This window comes from Mauremys reevesii, linkage group 4, assembly GCF_016161935.1.
Source record: "Mauremys reevesii isolate NIE-2019 linkage group 4, ASM1616193v1, whole genome shotgun sequence".
Classification (NCBI taxonomy): domain Eukaryota; kingdom Metazoa; phylum Chordata; order Testudines; family Geoemydidae; genus Mauremys; species Mauremys reevesii.
The window spans coordinates 71,722,968-71,739,416 of record NC_052626.1 but is presented as its reverse complement, the minus strand read 5'-3'; the positions used below and the strand labels follow the sequence as shown (position 1 = coordinate 71,739,416).

At 43.7% G+C, this 16,449-nt stretch overlaps 1 protein-coding gene across 22 annotated transcripts in view; it reads left to right on the top strand.

Annotated features, from left to right (window-relative positions):
* MADD (MAP kinase activating death domain) overlaps nt 1-16,449 on the top strand; it is a 117,532-nt gene that overhangs the window by 34,227 nt on the left and 66,856 nt on the right. For 17 of the 22 annotated variants that reach the window (XM_039535112.1, XM_039535104.1, XM_039535108.1 and 14 more), the window contains 11 exons: nt 347-525; nt 2,285-2,520; nt 2,948-3,104; nt 5,255-5,358; nt 5,997-6,190; nt 7,984-8,264; nt 8,869-9,008; nt 11,551-11,652; nt 14,271-14,373; nt 15,118-15,304; nt 15,534-15,684. In XM_039535112.1, coding sequence (XP_039391046.1) covers nt 347-525; nt 2,285-2,520; nt 2,948-3,104; nt 5,255-5,358; nt 5,997-6,190; nt 7,984-8,264; nt 8,869-9,008; nt 11,551-11,652; nt 14,271-14,373; nt 15,118-15,304; nt 15,534-15,684 — 1,834 coding nt within the window. The remainder of the gene's footprint in view (nt 1-346; nt 526-2,284; nt 2,521-2,947; nt 3,105-5,254; nt 5,359-5,996; nt 6,191-7,983; nt 8,265-8,868; nt 9,009-11,550; nt 11,653-14,270; nt 14,374-15,117; nt 15,305-15,533; nt 15,685-16,449) is intronic. The other 5 variants (XM_039535124.1, XM_039535122.1, XM_039535120.1 and 2 more) reach the window with 1 other exon arrangement.

Below are 16,449 nucleotides of genomic sequence, written 5' to 3'. Positions count from 1 at the left end.
CAGAATGCTGCACACCCTGAACCTGGCAGGTTTTGGACTATTGGAAGCATCTGTTTTTACTTTTATCAACCATTCAGAAATCTGACACTGTGTGCTGTTCCCAGGACTGTGTCATCAGTAAGGAGGTTGACGGGCAATCCAGCAAATGCAGGGTCAGGAACCCAACACAAAGATTTCTTTCTTGGCTGAGTAGGGGGCAGAAAATGGTGTAGACATGCTCCTGAGAGTGCACTAGAACCTGGCACAAAGGCTGTGTTTGCTCAGGGGTCAAGTCAGCTCTACTCTTTATATTCTTGCCTGAATAATGATTTCTTGCTGACTGTGCATGTGACCTGTTGCTTCTCAGGCCTTGGCCAGCATGAGTCTGAATACCCAGCCCATTCTTAACCTAGAGAAGTTCCATGAGGGACAGGAGATCCCACTGCTCTTGGGAAGACCTCAGAATGGTCTACAGTCCACCCCTTCCACGGAATTCAACCCCCTGATCTATGGCAATGATGTGGACTCTGTGGATGTGGCCACCAGGTGAGCTGACTAGGCACCTATATGCTGAATCTCCATAGGTTCGCACTTGAGAAGGAAGTGCAGGGCTTTCTGAGGGTGCCATGTTGTAAGCCAGTCTGTATCTCTGTCCTTCAGATAAACACTGAATGTTAGCTACAAAAAAAAATTCTCTTCAAATATACATGTCAAGGCAGTGGTTACCATGAAGTTTGTGTCAGGGGCTCACTGATGATGATGCAGAACATGGCAGCAAAGGCAGGATGGCTAATGAGAATGAATTTATAGACATGGAAATTACCATGTCCAAAGGGGAAGCAAAACTTGAAGGGCTCAAGATGAGGAGATTGGATAGTCTCACTCCCAGAACGTTGAATGAGCATGAAATTGCTAGTCTGGTAGCACGGATTTTTAATAAATCTATGAGATGGGGGTGGTATGATATGGCAGCAGAATAGCAAACGTCCTATCTATATTTAAGAAAATGAAATAAAGTGATCCAGGCAACTTCAGACCCGTTAATCTGACCTCAGTAATATGCAAGGCTTTAGAACAAATTTGGATGGAAAGAATAATTAAAGGGATGGAGGTAAATGGAAAATAGGATCAGTTGCAGCATGGGTTTACCAAAGGTAGATCATGCCGGACTAATATGATATCTTACTTTTGTTAAGATAACTGATTTTTTAGATAAGAGAAATGCAGTAGAACTAACACATCTGGACTTCAGTAAAGCATTTGACATGGTGCCACATGGGAAATTATTAGTGGCTGGAGAGGTGGGTAAGGAACTGGCTAACAGAGAGAAAACTACAGGTTGTAGTGAAAGGAGAACTGTCTGGCTGGAGGGAGGATACTAGTGGAGGTCCTTGGGGTGGCTTTTGGGACCAATGTTGTTTAACATTTTCATTAATGACCTTGGCACGAAAAGTAGAAATGTGCTAATAAAATTTGCTGATAACACAAAGCTGGAAGGTATCATCACTACAGTGGAGGACCAGAATATTGGATGACCTTAAGTAGTGAAGTAATAGAAATCAGATGACAGGTTTCAGAGTAGCAGCCGTGTTAGTCTGTCTCCGCAAAAAGAACAGGAGTACTTGTGGCACCTTAGAGACTAACAAATTTATTTCAGCATAAATGTAATAGGACAAAGTGCAAGATCTTGCTTTTAGGGACTAATTATAAGAATTTCTGCTATAGGCTAGGGGCTTATCAGTTAGAAGGAGGAAGATATGGGTGTATTAGTAAACTGTATGATGACTGAGACATCAAAGTGATGTGTTCATTTCCTGCATTTCCCCATAGCTTATCTCAGCTGCCCTTCCTAGGTCTCAGCAGCTTAACAGTGTGAGTTCAGGTTAATTCATGTGCCTGTGTATTAGCTGCTTCCCACCAGTCATATTCACTGTAAGAAATGTAACCCCCAGTAACCTGTCTTCTTATTAGCAACTCTACTGGCTGGTATAAGGGATGATCAGCCATGAAGGGGCTTCTTTGCCAGGTGTAGTTGGTTGGGCTGACAATCCTTGTGTGAGTTGGGCATACAAAGCACTTGCTGTAAGGGAAAGGAAAGTTTAACCAAAGCAGTTTCTTGAGAGAATTCCTTTTCCCAGTGGGAGTCACACATGTTCCCATTCCTATCTTGTATCACCCTTCCCTTTTGGAAACACTCCTGGTGGAAATGTTACCTTTTGTGTAACATTTAAAGGCCCTGTCTGTCCCCCTCCCCTTTGAGGTTCCATGTCTGCATCTGACATATTACCATCTATTTCCTTCTTAGGGTTGCTATGGTGAGATTCTTCAACTCACCAAACGTTTTGCATGGTTTCCAGATGCACACCCGCACCCTTCGACTCTTCCCCCGGCCTGTGGTGGCCTTTCAGGCCAATTCTTTTCTTGCGTCTAGGCCAAAGCAGACAGCTTTCGCAGACAAGCTGTCTAGGACACAAGCAGTGGAATACTTCGGAGAGTGGTCACTCAACCCAACTAATTATGCTTTTCAAAGGATCCACAACAGTAAGTCCTGGTCCTGCCTTTCCACTCAGCCTGTCTAATGCAGAAGCTTCTAATATGGAGACACTGCTGGGAAAGAGGTTGGCTAGACAACACACTGTTCCAGCAATGGAGCCTATTGCTGTGGAAGGGACCGTCTTTTCCAGTAAGGGTCCATGCAATGAGTCTTGAACTGAAACCTCCTTGTCCCAGTTGGTTGTGAGTTTCTGTTGGATTATTGTCATTGTTACCCTCTCTCTGTTGTTCGTTTTACCTGTTTGTGTCTTGTCTGTCTGCATGCTGTAAGCTTGTCAGGACAGGGACTCTCTGTTCCTATGTGGTTTTATAGTGCCTAGCACAATGAAGCCCCATTTAATCAGGACCTCTCATTGTTGCCATAATACAAATAACTAAGTTAATTTAACTCTCCTTTTTCCTGTTTTCTTTGCAGACATGTTCGACCCAGCCCTGATTGGTGACAAACCAAAATGGTATGCTCACCAGCTTCAACCAATCCACTACCGTGTCTATGATAGCAATTCCCAGCTGGCTGAGGCATTGAGTGTCCCCATAGAGAAGGAAACAGATTCTGAACCTACTGATGACAGGTTGGTGGGGAACATGACACTATTCAGTTGCTAACTAAAGGTCATTGTAAATGTTCTGGTCAACTCTTGCTTTGCTGTTGCAACCTGTTTCTCTGACCTCAAAGACTCCCACCTTGTTTCTTCAGTCTATAAAAAGCACTGCTGCTGCTAAAGTAATTCTTCTTCCTCGCTGCTCTGACTGTGTCACAGCTTCCTCAGATTCCCTTCATTGGCTTTCATGAACTCTTCATCTTCATCTTCAAGCATTTTTTTAACATCACTCTGCCTTTGCCTCTGATTCATCCTACTCCCTTTGGTCCACTTGGATTTCTATATTCCCTTTTGCCATGCTCCTCTCTTTGCTTTTTTCCATGCTGCCCTTTGCTCATGGATTGTTCTTCCTCCCTTATTGCAACAAGTATCCCCCCTTTCTTTCAAATCCCGCCTCAAAACACACAGCTACATGAAGCCTCTCAATGTTAATCGACCACTTGAGAAGAACTATTCATGAATTTAATAAAACATAAATAGCTGCAGCCCTTCTGAGTGGTGATTCTATTCCAGCCCCCAAAGCTGTGTCTCTGCTTTGTTGTTTTTTGTTTGTCTCTCAGCTTGCAAGCTCTTCGGATCAGGACCTTGTCTGTTCTCTATGGTCTGTGCAGCACCAAGCACACTAACGGAAGTGGTCTGTTATTAGTTTATCAAGGAAGGGCTTTGTGCTTTCTGATTCCCTCATGCTTTCCCCTCCCCTCCTCTCTCCTGAGAGCTCAAACGCTTGTCCATGGCTACAAGTGCTCAGTTCACTCCACTTTGATGAGGGCCAGTGAGTTGCTCTTCACATCTTCTCTTCACCTATCCTAGAATTGTTAAATGTGCTCGTGAAGGGGTCCATTCTGAACCGTGGGACTGCTGATCCCCTGAACCCTCCAACCTGGGTTGCCTCTCACACTGTGATGCTGATGTCAAGCTACAAACCTCTGATAGATACTGCACTTACACAGAATCCACAGGCAGGGACACACCCAACTGAGTTACACTGAATGATCTCCTAGCCACTCATGAACCATTAATAGAGAGGCTCCAGCCAATTTCCTCCAGCTCTACACCCCAAAACTGTACTGTCTTCACTGCTCAAGGCCCTGTTTGGCAGTGCAAGTTCATTAAGTAGTTTGCCACTCTCTCAATGTAGAATGGGCACACACTAGCCTTTGTAAGTTGAGTTGAGATGTCCCAAGCACTTCAACCAAAACACACTGTTTTAGGAAAAATATAAAACAGATTTATTAACTATAGAAAGATAGGGATTTGAAGTGATTATAAGTAGCAAGCATAGAGATCAAAGTTGGTTACTTAAGAAATAAAAATAAATTTGCAATCTAAATTCTACAAATTATGCAGGATTTGAATCAAGCAGTATCTTACCATGAAAGATGGCACAAGCAGGTTACAGTTCCTCATTACACAGGCTGAGACCACCCTTCCCCAGTTCAAAGTTTTTGTCTTCTAGATGTTGAGTTGGGGGAGGGGGAGGAAAGAGTGATGATGTCACGTCCCTTCTTTTATATTTTCTTCCAGCTTGCTGGAAGGATCTTTGCTTGTGATGTGGGGATCAGGCAGTCCCCATTGGTCAAGCAGTCTCCATTGCATATGTGCTCTCTCTGAGAAGTCTCTGGGATGGTTATTGGGAGAATGGATTCCCTTTAATGGGTCTTCAGCACATCTGGCAGCTCCTTCGTTGCAATTGAAAGGTTGGCTGTGGGCATCTCCCAACCTCACAGTATATTTCAGTAACACATATAGCAATTCTTCATAACTTCACATATAATGATAGCACATAAAAGCCAACAGGATATTAATGTTCAACAGATCAAGAATTTTAAAATGATACCTCACAAGGCATACTTTGTACAAAGCATATCATAATTATATGACAGTGGTGAATATGGGGGTTCCAGGGTGCTACTTTGAGTTGCAGAGTGTCACAGTGCGCTCTCTTAAAAATTAGCCTCTACCTCCGGCTTGTGGCCAGCCACGCTGCTATGACCCTTTTGGAGGGATCAATGCAGCATGAAGCTTGAATGGCCATAGAGCAGTGCTGGCAATCCATACCTTGTAGCATCCAGCTCCTGCGTTGCTGTTTGGCTGCCTCTCATCTCTCTCTCTTATCCTAGTGGTAGCGACAGCGTGGATTATGATGACTCAAGTTCTTCCTACTCCTCCCTTGGTGACTTTGTCAGCGAGATGATGAAATGTAACATTAATGGCGATACCCCAAGTGAGTAACTAACTTCCTAAGCTGCACTTTGATTGGGCCTGTATGGATCTTCCATCCCCATTCACCTGCACTTTGAGAAAGTTGCCTCTTCTGAGTCTTCCATTCAGAGTGAGAGGCAGGTAGATTATGGTCTGCTTATGTAAGAGAGAGAGACTCAGCCTATTCTGCTGCAGCCTGGGACAGTCAGAGGAAGAAACTTTCTCCTTTCTGTAAGCATCACTCTCCAAAAAATCTTTGGGAGAGGAATGAACTGAATGTAGTATTGGTGACAGGAGCTAGTTTAACAACCCAGGAAACTAACGTGCTCTATCCGCAGAAGATGTGCAGCATGGGCACCAGTAGTGCAAGCTTCCCCCTACCTCACAGTATTCAGTGATCATCAGCCCTGACCAGAAAGAAACATTTTTAGTAGAGAGCATAGAGAGAATTCTCCTTGGCTTCTGATGAGGCTGCCAACAAGAGTTTCTCTTGGGATAGTAGTTTTTCTTCCTTAAGAAACTGTTATTGAAACCCCAACTCATTTCCCATGTTGGACAGTAAGGCACTGAGCAGTGTTCGTTCATGGAAGGTTGGTACTATGTGTTAGGCAAGAGGCTGGAGTAGTGAGCAGTCTCTAATGCCTGGTGGTGTGTTTGCAGATGTTGACCCCCTGACACATGCAGCCCTGGGTGATGCCAGTGAGGTGGAGTTTGATGACTTCCAGGAATATTCAGGGGATCTGGATGCGCAGGCTCTGGACAGTGAGAGCTCCCTGGACAACAACCAGCCTCGCTCAAGTTCCAGCACTACAGCCAGTAGCAGTCCCAGCACGGTCATCCATGGGGTGAATCATGTGTGTACTAGGATTGTTGCACTCGCAAGCTCAGGCACAGGGTGCTAGGACCTGGAGGAGGGAGGAGTCTAGGCAAATGGAATTGGGGTGAGGGTGACTCCTACTAAATGGACTTGGGTAGATGAATTTTTCACCCTCTTCATAGACAAGGCTGAGTTTGCTTGCAGCATTATGGTCTTCAGAAAAGTTTCCTTCCAGTACAAGCACCTGTGTTTCCTATCCCTATCAGCCCGTGGTTAGGAATGAGGCACCAAGCCTTATAGCTGAGAGAGTAAGTTCCCTCACCCCTCTGGCACTGTGTGGGGTTGGTTCTGGGAATGGGAGAGCCGGTATGGCAAAATTATGGAGCTAGTGGTAGAGGGTAGACAGTGAAGAAGATTCATAGATTCTAGGACTGGAAGGGACCTTGAGAGGTCATTGAGTCCAGTCCCCTCCCTCGTGGCAGGACCAAATACTGTCTAGACCATCCTGTATAGACATTTATATAACCTACTCTTAAATATCTCCAGAGATGGAGATTCCACAACCTCCCTAGGCAATGTATTCCAGTGTTTAACCTCCCTAACAGTTAAGAACTTTTTCCTAATGTCCAACCTAAACTTCCCTTGCTGCAGTTTAAGCCCATTGCTTCTTGTTCTATCCTTAGAGGCTAAGGTGAACAAGGTGAGGGATAGCTCAGTGGTTTGAGCATTGGCCTGCTAAACCCAGGGTTGTGAGTTCAATCCGTGAGGGGACCATTTGAGGCAGAAATCTATCTGGAGATTGGTCCTGCTTTGAGCAGGGGTTGGACTAGATGACCTCCTGAGGTCCCTTCCAACCCTGATATTCTATATAAAAAAAAATATAATATGCTTTTCAGTCAGACATCCAATATATACAAATATTTTGATGAACTACTCTCATTATAAGGTTCATACTCTTTTATACTTGTGGGGGGTAGTAATTTAATGACTCATCCATATTGGTAACTCATATTCTTGTATTGGCTGGACAAATACCAGCTAAATAAAAATCCCTCAAAGGGGGTTGGCATTTAAGGCTGTAGTGAGTGGGGATACTACAGGGGCCTTGAAGACTTTGTAAATTTAAATCTGATCAGATTTGTGGGGAACACTAAGTGAGAGAAGTGGCAAGCATACAGAACAGAAGCAGGCTTAGCAGTGAGCTGGAGATGCTGGATGGTGAGGGCTACAAGCCAGAGATGAGTTAGTATAAATGATGCTCTCAAGCATGGACACAAACTGGGAGGATCTCTGGAAAACAGTGAGTCTCAGGCATCAAAGGGTCATAGGAAACTTTAATAATCAGTTGGATCTCTGGGCAAATAGAATATAAAACCAAGGAGGCAACTTTGCTGCTTTCTGTGAACCTGAAGGAGCCACCCCAGAATAGCAGGTACAACTCTGCCCATGGAGAGAAAACATAATGATGACACAGATCCTGGGAGAGACTGAGGGAGGAGCTGCTTTTACGTAGTCTGATAAAAATGAAAAAGAGCAGACTTGCCAGTGGAGCAGAGAAAACAAGAACAGGAAGGTATCCCCGTTACTGCACAATAGTGGGATACAGAGCAATTCGCTTGAAACAAAGGGAATATTTAATAAGATTTGTCAGGCAGCAAAATAAAGCCCCAGAAAGGTCATCAAAGTACCGTTACTGCAGATCTTAAAGCCCAGGTTAGAGGAGCTGGTAGTGGGAATGGTATGCAGAGTCCCTCAGAATGCTTTTCTTGCTCTATCCTATAGTTCTGTGGGAGTGTACATTGATAAATGGATGAATTGGTTGGTCCACAGGAGTCAGCAGATTCAGCGGAGATGGAGGAGAAGATGATTGCTGGGTTTTCAAATCACCTTCCCTCCTTGCCGCTGCAACCAAACTTCCCCAAGATGAATCTGGAACGTCGTGATGGTGAAAGCCCAGCTGGCAGCATGAGCTCTGTGGAGGGAATGGTGAAGAAAAGAGAGTATGATAATCCATACTTTGAACCACAGTATGGGTTCCCTACTGAGGAAGAGGATGAGGAACAGGAAGAGAGCTACACCCCAAGATTCAACCAGAATCTGACTGGGAATCGGTAAGGCTCCCCCATCACTTGCTCTTCAGTAAAGGGGTGGCGAGGTTAAATTTGTTAGTTCCAGTACTTCAGTGTTTAGCATTCTTTTCCCCAGGAATCTCCTACATCCCACGCATGTCCTTATAGTCTCCTCCAGTTGGTGCTGAGCAGCTGCAGCCCCTCCTGGCTGGGCACTGACGCTAACTGCAGACTTTTGTTTAAATTTGTGAGGCTGACACAATTACTGACATTTTCCTGAAAGTGTTCTAGGATGTCATCCATAGATATTGGCTGCAGGAACTTGGAAATCTCCAGTTGTGTTTGGGCTATGAACACTTGCATCACTGAATCAAGAGGCATTGCGCTCAGATACCATAGTGATGGGTGATCTTATTTAAAAATAAACAAATGCTCAGGGTTCTTAGCACAGAATCATTATGGTGTGCGCTTCCGGCAGGTAATAGAAACATGAACATGGATATATTTGTGCCTCATGTTTCCTCTGTTTAACCCCAGTTTGGTGATACTGCTGTGGAATGGGTCCTAGAAGCTTGTATAAGTGTTGGATTTAATGGCAGCTGGAATCTGTACAGGGGTGCGAGTAACAGCTGAACTTTTTCCCCAGGTCTCAGAAGCTACTACGTCCTAACAGTTTAAAGCTGGGCAATGACTCTGATGTGGAGTCGGACTCACGAGGCAGCTCCCCAAATTCCACCATCTCCAACAACAGCAGCGAAGGCTTTGGGAGCCTTATGTCTTTTGCCAGTATGTACCGTTGCCTCCTCTAAACTGGTTTTAATGATTCTACCTTAGTGTTTGTGGAGATTCTACCTTAGTGTTTGTAAAGTGGGGAGGGGGAGAGAGAGCAATTTGAAACTTCCCCAAGATGGCAGCTTAGCTTTCAATCTCTCACCGGCTCTGCCAGAGGTCATTCTGGGAGTCACAGACCTGTTATCCTTACAGTGCCCTACATACTCTGCAGTAATATGGGCCTACGTTCTGTAGAAAGGGCCTTGGATTCTTTGGTGCTCTGGTGTAGCAGACTGGAAATTATGAGGCAGCTTCATTAAAATTTTGAAAATTGAGGTATTTAGATAATTTATTTTCTATATTGAAACAGTTAATCAATGCAGCTCCCCCCATGTTGTTTATTTCAATATTAAGTTCAATTTGTTTACCCTACCCCAACATATACAATTTTTAATATCTTGCAGATTTTTCTGTTGACATGTGAGTGAATGCTAGAAGTTTTCAGGGATGAAGTAGAAGCTGTGCGAGAGGGTAGCTGGGGTTTTTGACACTTAGAGGAGCATAGGAGTAGTGAGATAAACACATTACCTTGATATTTCTGCTAAAGTGATTAACAGTTAAATAGTGATGTGTTCTGATACCATGGTAATTGGTGCAGCGTAAGAACATCAGAACGGCCATACTCGGTCAGACGAAAGGTCCATCTAGCCCAGTATCCTGTCCTCTGACAGTGGCCAATGCCAGGTGCCCCAGAGGGAATGACCAGAACAGGTAATCATCAAGTGATCCATCCCCTGTCACCCATTCCCAGCTTCTGGCTAACATAGGCTAGGGACTCCATCCCTGCCAATCTTGGCTAATAGCCATTGATGGACCTATCCTCCATGAACTTACCTGGCTCTGTTTTGAACATTGTTATAGTCTTGGCCTTCAGAACATCTTCTGGCAAAGAGTTTCACAGGTTGACTGTGCCTTGTGGGAAGAAATATTTCCTTTTGTTTGTTTAAAACCTGCTGCCTATTAATTTCATTTGGTGACGCCTAGTTCTTGTGTTATGAGAAGGAGTAAATAACACTTCCTTATTTACTTTCTCCACACCTGTCATGATTTTATAGACCTCTATCATACCCTCTTTTAGTCATCTCTTTTCCAAGCCGAAAAATATCAATCTTATTAATCTCTCCTCTTACAGAAGCTGTTCCATACCCCAATCATTTTTGTTGCTCTTTTCTGAAACTTTTCCAATTCCAATATATCTTCTTGAGATGGGTTGACCACATCTGCACACAGTATTGAAGGTGTGGGCATACCATGGATTTATAGAGGCACTATGATATTTTCAGTCTTATTAATAATCCCTTTCTTAATGATTCCCAACATTCTGTTAGCTTTTTTGACTGCTGCTGCACGTTGAGTGGATGTTTTTGGAGAACTCTCCACAATGACTCCCAAGATCTCTGCTGAGTGGTAGCAGCTAATTTAGACCCCATTATTTTCTATGTAGTGTGGGTATTATGTTTTCCAGTGTGCATTACTTTGCATTTATCAACATTGAATTTCATCTGCCATTTTGTTCCTTAACCACCCAGTTTTGTGAGATCCCTTTGGCTCTTCGCAGTCTGCTTTGGACTTAACTATCTTGAATAGTTTTGTATCATCTGCAAATTTTGCCACCTCACTGCTTGCTTCTTTTTCCAGATTACTTATGAATATGTTGAAAAGTACTGGCCCCAGTACAGACCTCTGGGTGACACCACTATTGACCTCTCTCCATTCTGAGACCTGACTATTTATTTCTACCCTTTGTTTCCTATCTTTTAACCAATCCAGGAGAGGACCTTTCCTCTAAGATTTTAAATTGAATAAAATAATGAATTGTTGATCTTTAAATGATCGTCTTTTCAGGGCAGTTAACTTCCCTGCTCATATGAATGGGGTTATTTCAGGCTATCTGCAGATTGGGGCAGATGGCAGTGCGTTGGTTACAATCAGTCATGTTTTCATGGGTATTTTTTTTTGTACTGCCTGTAAGTGCTAGAAACACAAGTTTTAAAAAAAATGGAAAGCTCAGATTTTGGAGCACAATTCTGTGACACAAAAATGGATTTCGTAGCAGATTCCAGAGTCAGAGTACATGAGGCCCTGTTCATAGTCCCCATCTCAGGATTGCATGTTTTCATGATCGTTTGGAATTCTGTTCTCTCAAATGGTACCAAGTAAATTACGCCAGGTAGAAAATCAAGTTTGGAAGCATTGAAGACACAATGTGGTGTCTCTCAACCTAGAGAAGAAAGTGGGATATTACTATACTAAAGTGATTTGCAGCATCAGCAAGGTGCTTGGATACAGACTTTAAAAAAAATCTGACTTTTAGCAGGAAAAACTATAAGCAGGGGGCATGTTTGGTTTTTGGGACACACGAGAATATAGAGGGTTAACCCAATAGTGGGGATGTGGAGCTACTGAGATCTGAATAAAAGCATGAATTGCAGGAAGAGTGAGGGGAGTGTGTATGTTGAGCACTAGAGACATTTGATTGTTTCACCTTCTGTTGTAGGCAGCCTGTACAGGAACCACAGCACAAGTTTCAGTTTGTCCAACTTAGCCCTACCAACCAAAGCTGGGAGAGACAAGAACACTCCCTTCCCCAGCCTGAAAGGTAACCACTTCCTCTCCTTGCCTGCTATTGCCTTTGCAATGCTTCTGGCTGCCAAGCAGTCCAAGGATTCACCCTCAAAACGGCATTTTGGGGGTGTAAGACATTCTGGGGATTTGGATTAGTGTTCATCTTGGATAGTTCTTTGATTTTTCTCAGTAGGACTTCTTCCCATCACTTGGGGTGTTTTGTGGGATGGAGAGGTTTCCTTGCCTGTACTATGTTAATGTGCTTTAGTGGTTAGAGTAGGGGACTCTGGGAACCAGGACTTCTGTGTTCTACTCCTCCTCTACCACTAATTTGCTATATAGATTTGGGCAAGTCACTTCAGCACTGTCCCAGTTTCCCCATTTGTAAAATGGAGATAATGCTCACCTACTTCGCATGGAGATTATGGGGCTTAAATAATGTTTGTAAAGTGTTTTTTCAGTTTTCAGATAAAAAATCCCCTAAAGAGAGGCAAAATATTAGCACAGTAGCTCTTGTTCAGGAGTGAAGATTTGACCCTAAGCTCCTGGATACAGCTGTAAACAGAGTACTTCCTTCTCCCTTGCAATGCCTTAAAATAATATAGACTAGAGACTGAAGAAATTATTACACTAGGGAATTGCCCCAGCATGGCTAACCCTGGAGGTGGTTATTGATAACAGAATGGGGTTCAGAGCTTCTCATTATTTTTTGCATTGAAACCTTTCAGTTGCTGAGCTGGGCAAAGGATTTGTTTGCTTTTTAAGTTCTTATATATAATTAGAATTTATTATTTTGTTTTAATTCGTTGATTTTATTTATTTTTCCCCTCATCATTTTCATCGGTAAAGATTACTTTAATCTGGAAGTGGGAAGGGATTTGAATGAAGGTTGGTATGACATTTTGCTGACCTTTGACCTTGTAGTAACAAAGGCCAAAAGTTGGGTTTTGTGTGTTAACTTTCATTTTTGTTTGTGGACTGAGCAATCCTGCTCTGAGTGTAAAATGAGGAGGGATAAGGCTGGGCTGGTGGAAATGTTAGGGGAGATTTTGCACAATTACTCTCTGGGAATCCACATTCTACCCATTGGCTGTATTCCCACGTGCAATTGTGAAAGGTAGGAAGCATGGCTGGGTTGGGCAGTGTACAAGAATGTTGTCTTAGTTAAACTTGCTATTGATTCCACACATTGGAAGAAAACAGTGATGGGTTTTACCATTCCATGTTCATGCTTTTCCTCTCATCTCCTGCAATTTGTTCCCTTCTTTTCTTGACACTTGTAACTCTACGGGTATGTCCGCACAGCCCACAGCAGCAAGCCTCACAGCCCAGATCAAAGACTTCTAAAAACAGCTGTGTAGACAACGCTCTGAAGTTGCTGCTTGGGCTGGGGCTCGAGCTCTGAAGCCCACTCCCATGCCTAGGCCTTTAGCTCTTGAGCCTCAGCCTGAGCAGCAACTTTGAAGCGTTGTCTACATAGCTATTTTTAGAGCACTAGTGCGAGTCTTGGTAACCAAGTCTATTAACCTGGGCTGAGTGGCTCCCTGTTGGGGGCTGTGTAGACGTGCCCAACAGGACCTTTGGTGTGAGTGTTGAAACGTAGTTCAGTCCATTTGCACACGTATAAATGCTTGCGTGTGTGTGTAAATGCTGGCCTGGGTGAAGTTTCCCTTGCGCATATGATTGTTTTAAATGTTTTTTTGTCTGTCTGTTGTGTAGTTTTAAATTGATGAATAACTCTTGCACTTCCCTTAGAGTTACAAACATGCACTCAGGAAGATGATGCTGGAATTGTTCTTCTGTAATGTCCATTTCATCACTGCTCCATGAGCTCTTTCTACCCCTTTCTTTAGTTTTTGTTTCATGCACATCTCTTCACTTTCTCAATTGGGCACATGTTTTTGATAGTGCTGGTGAAATGGAAGGTGCAGTACATTGGCCCTGAAATTTGGCCAATCTGTTTCATAAATTTGGCTGGCCCCATGCTCTCTTTGGGGCTTCAAGAACCTTCCTATTGTAGTGTCACTTGGGTTTGATTTTGAGGGAAGGTTGGGAGGAAGCTGGTTACTAACTTGGACTTTTGGTTGGAGGTGGTGGAGATTTTGTAGTACACTACTAATTGTGTATTTTGTGTCCCAGTATTTGGGTTAAATACTATAATGGAGATTATTACTGAAGCTGGCCCTGTAAACAATGAAGGTGGGTTCCCTACAGCATGCGCTGTGCATGATGTAACAATTCCCAGCATCCTCTATGCCTGCCTTTTGGGCGAACTTTCTCACTAGGTAACCAGTATCACATGATCTATACTAGTCACCCCTTAATGCATTGAGCTTTTACACATACTGTGTCTAATCCAAAGATGGTTCTTGTGATGGAACTGCATGCAGAGCAGCCAAGCTTCTCTTGCCCTTCACCTCCTGCTTCCATTACCATCTTTTCCCTCTCTGCATTGTTCCCATGACTGTTTTCTGCCCATGTGTGATGCTAGAATACGGTATATGCTGTTGCTTTTCTGAGTTTCCATTTTGTCTGAAGTCTATTATCTGTAATTTAACTGCAGCACTAGCTGACTTTAATGTCTCTTTCTGCCATGGGTACGGATTGCCTTTTTGATGACTGTTCTCTCATCCTGTCTTCTCTCCCATACAGGGAACAGGAGGGCCCTGGTCGATCAGAAGTCTTCAGTTATTAAGCACAGCCCAACAGTGAAGAGGGAATCTCCATCACCTCAGGGGCGAACCAGCAATTCCAGGTAAAAATACTTGTCCTGACTTCTGTGCATACATATGAATGGTAGGGCAGTTCCAGACTTCCTGTAAAAAAAAAAAAAAAAGTCTGTATCAGATTCGCTATTGAATACAAAGCTGTATTTCTGTGCTAGTTGCCTTTGGGAAGTGTATACACCTTGAAGTCTTAGACTTTCAAAAGATGTTTTTACACAGGAAGTCTGAAGGTATTGATGGCCTTAGTCTATGCTCAAATCTGTATATTTTTGAGAGCTCTCAAAGGCCTCATCTCTTTTCGAATGGGCTCCTAGAGGTTTCTAATTCCTGAATTAAGAGCTAATTTAAGGAATGAGTCCCCTTTTATAGACCATTTATCTCAGTCCTGAGAAATGAAAAGCATTGACAGATATACGGCCTCTTGTTCCCTTTGTTGCTCCTGTTTAAATGCAGTTGGATTAGGATAGATACTACAGTAGTGTAGTCAGACTGCATTAGGGGTGTATGTTAGATTCTGCGGCAGAATAGCTATCGGTAGACAAATTGCTTTGAGCAGTTCAGTGAGGACAGTTACTATAGTACATAGATTGGGCTGAACGTAGTTACATTAGCAGCATGTTGAACCAGGTTTCGATCCACCACTTGTAAACGTAGTTTTTACATGGAACAAGTTTGTGCAGTTGTCCAGGCCAGGTCACCCCTTATGCCTACAGATCCCATGTACCTAGGTCTTACTGCTTTCTGCCAGTTACTCCCATCTCTCCATCCTGCAGTGAAAACCAACAATTCCTGAAGGAGGTTGTGCACAATGTTCTTGATGGGCAGGGTGTTGGCTGGCTGAATATGAAGAGAGTCCGGCGTCTGCTGGAGAGCGAACAGCTCCGCGTCTTTGTACTAAGCAAACTGAACCGCACCATCCAGTCAGAGGAGGATGCTCGGCAGGAAGTCATCCAGGATGTGGTCAGTGTTCCATTCCCTCACATTACTCAAACTAGTTCATGCCCAGTTTTGGTTAGTAAAGGGTGTTCTGAGGCAATATCTTAGATTACTCCTAAACCCAGATAGTAGAAAATGGTTTCTGTGCAACGGTGTATTGATCTGTGAACCCTGCTGGAGTGTGCATGTGTGTTTGTGCTGGGATGGATTTCTCATGTGTGAAGCATCCTCACTGCCTGGGTTCTCATTGCAGGAGATCAACCGCAAGGTTTACAAAGGGATGCTGGACTTGCTGAAATGCACTGTGTCAAGCCTGGAGCAGTCGTATGCAAACGCTGGCTTGGGAGGCATGGCCAGTGTCTTTGGCCTGCTGGAGATAGCACACACTCACTATTATAACAAAGGTAACGTGTCAGAGTGTAGTGCATCGGAGCGTGCAGGGTCACTGTTCTGGAGTTAGCTGCTGTGTGCTTCTATGTATAGTGAATGTCTTTTTATAGCACCCTTAAGGTGCATAGGCGCTGTACCATAATTACTAAAAACATGCACTTGAAACAACACTCTCTTGCCTAATACAGCCAACTGGCCAAATCAAAATAATCTCCAATTCTTGACTGAACACACAAGTTGTGCAACCTGTTCTAAAGACCGGGTCTCTGAGAGACAAACATAAAGTGGGGGCCTTCAGCTAAGAATGCCCTATCCACAGCCTCAGAGAGTTGAATTCCAGGCAGACACCCCTCATTGGATCACAGCTGGAATGACTGGATATAAGAGGTAGTGTCTCTAACTAGGTCTCAGATCACATCAGGCTTTAGAGACTCTAATGAACACTTTGAATTACATCTGGAACTGAGTAAGTAGCCAGTACTATGTGCAGAGCACAAGTATAATGTGTTTATATGGACTCACTCCACTCACAAGATAGGCCACTGTGTTCTGTGCCAGCGGAAACTTCCAGAAGCTGACTCAAATAAATCCATCTTGGAGGGGTGGGGACCTGCATAACTGTGGCAAAGCGTAGTTGTGACAAATGCCTGGACAGATGAGGGGGAAAAATCACTACAAACCAGCACTATCTGTAGATACAGGAGCAGTGAATGATCCTTCAGTTCCCTGTGGCTATGCACCCTATAGGAAAAAGTAGCACTTTCCACCAAGTGAAAGGG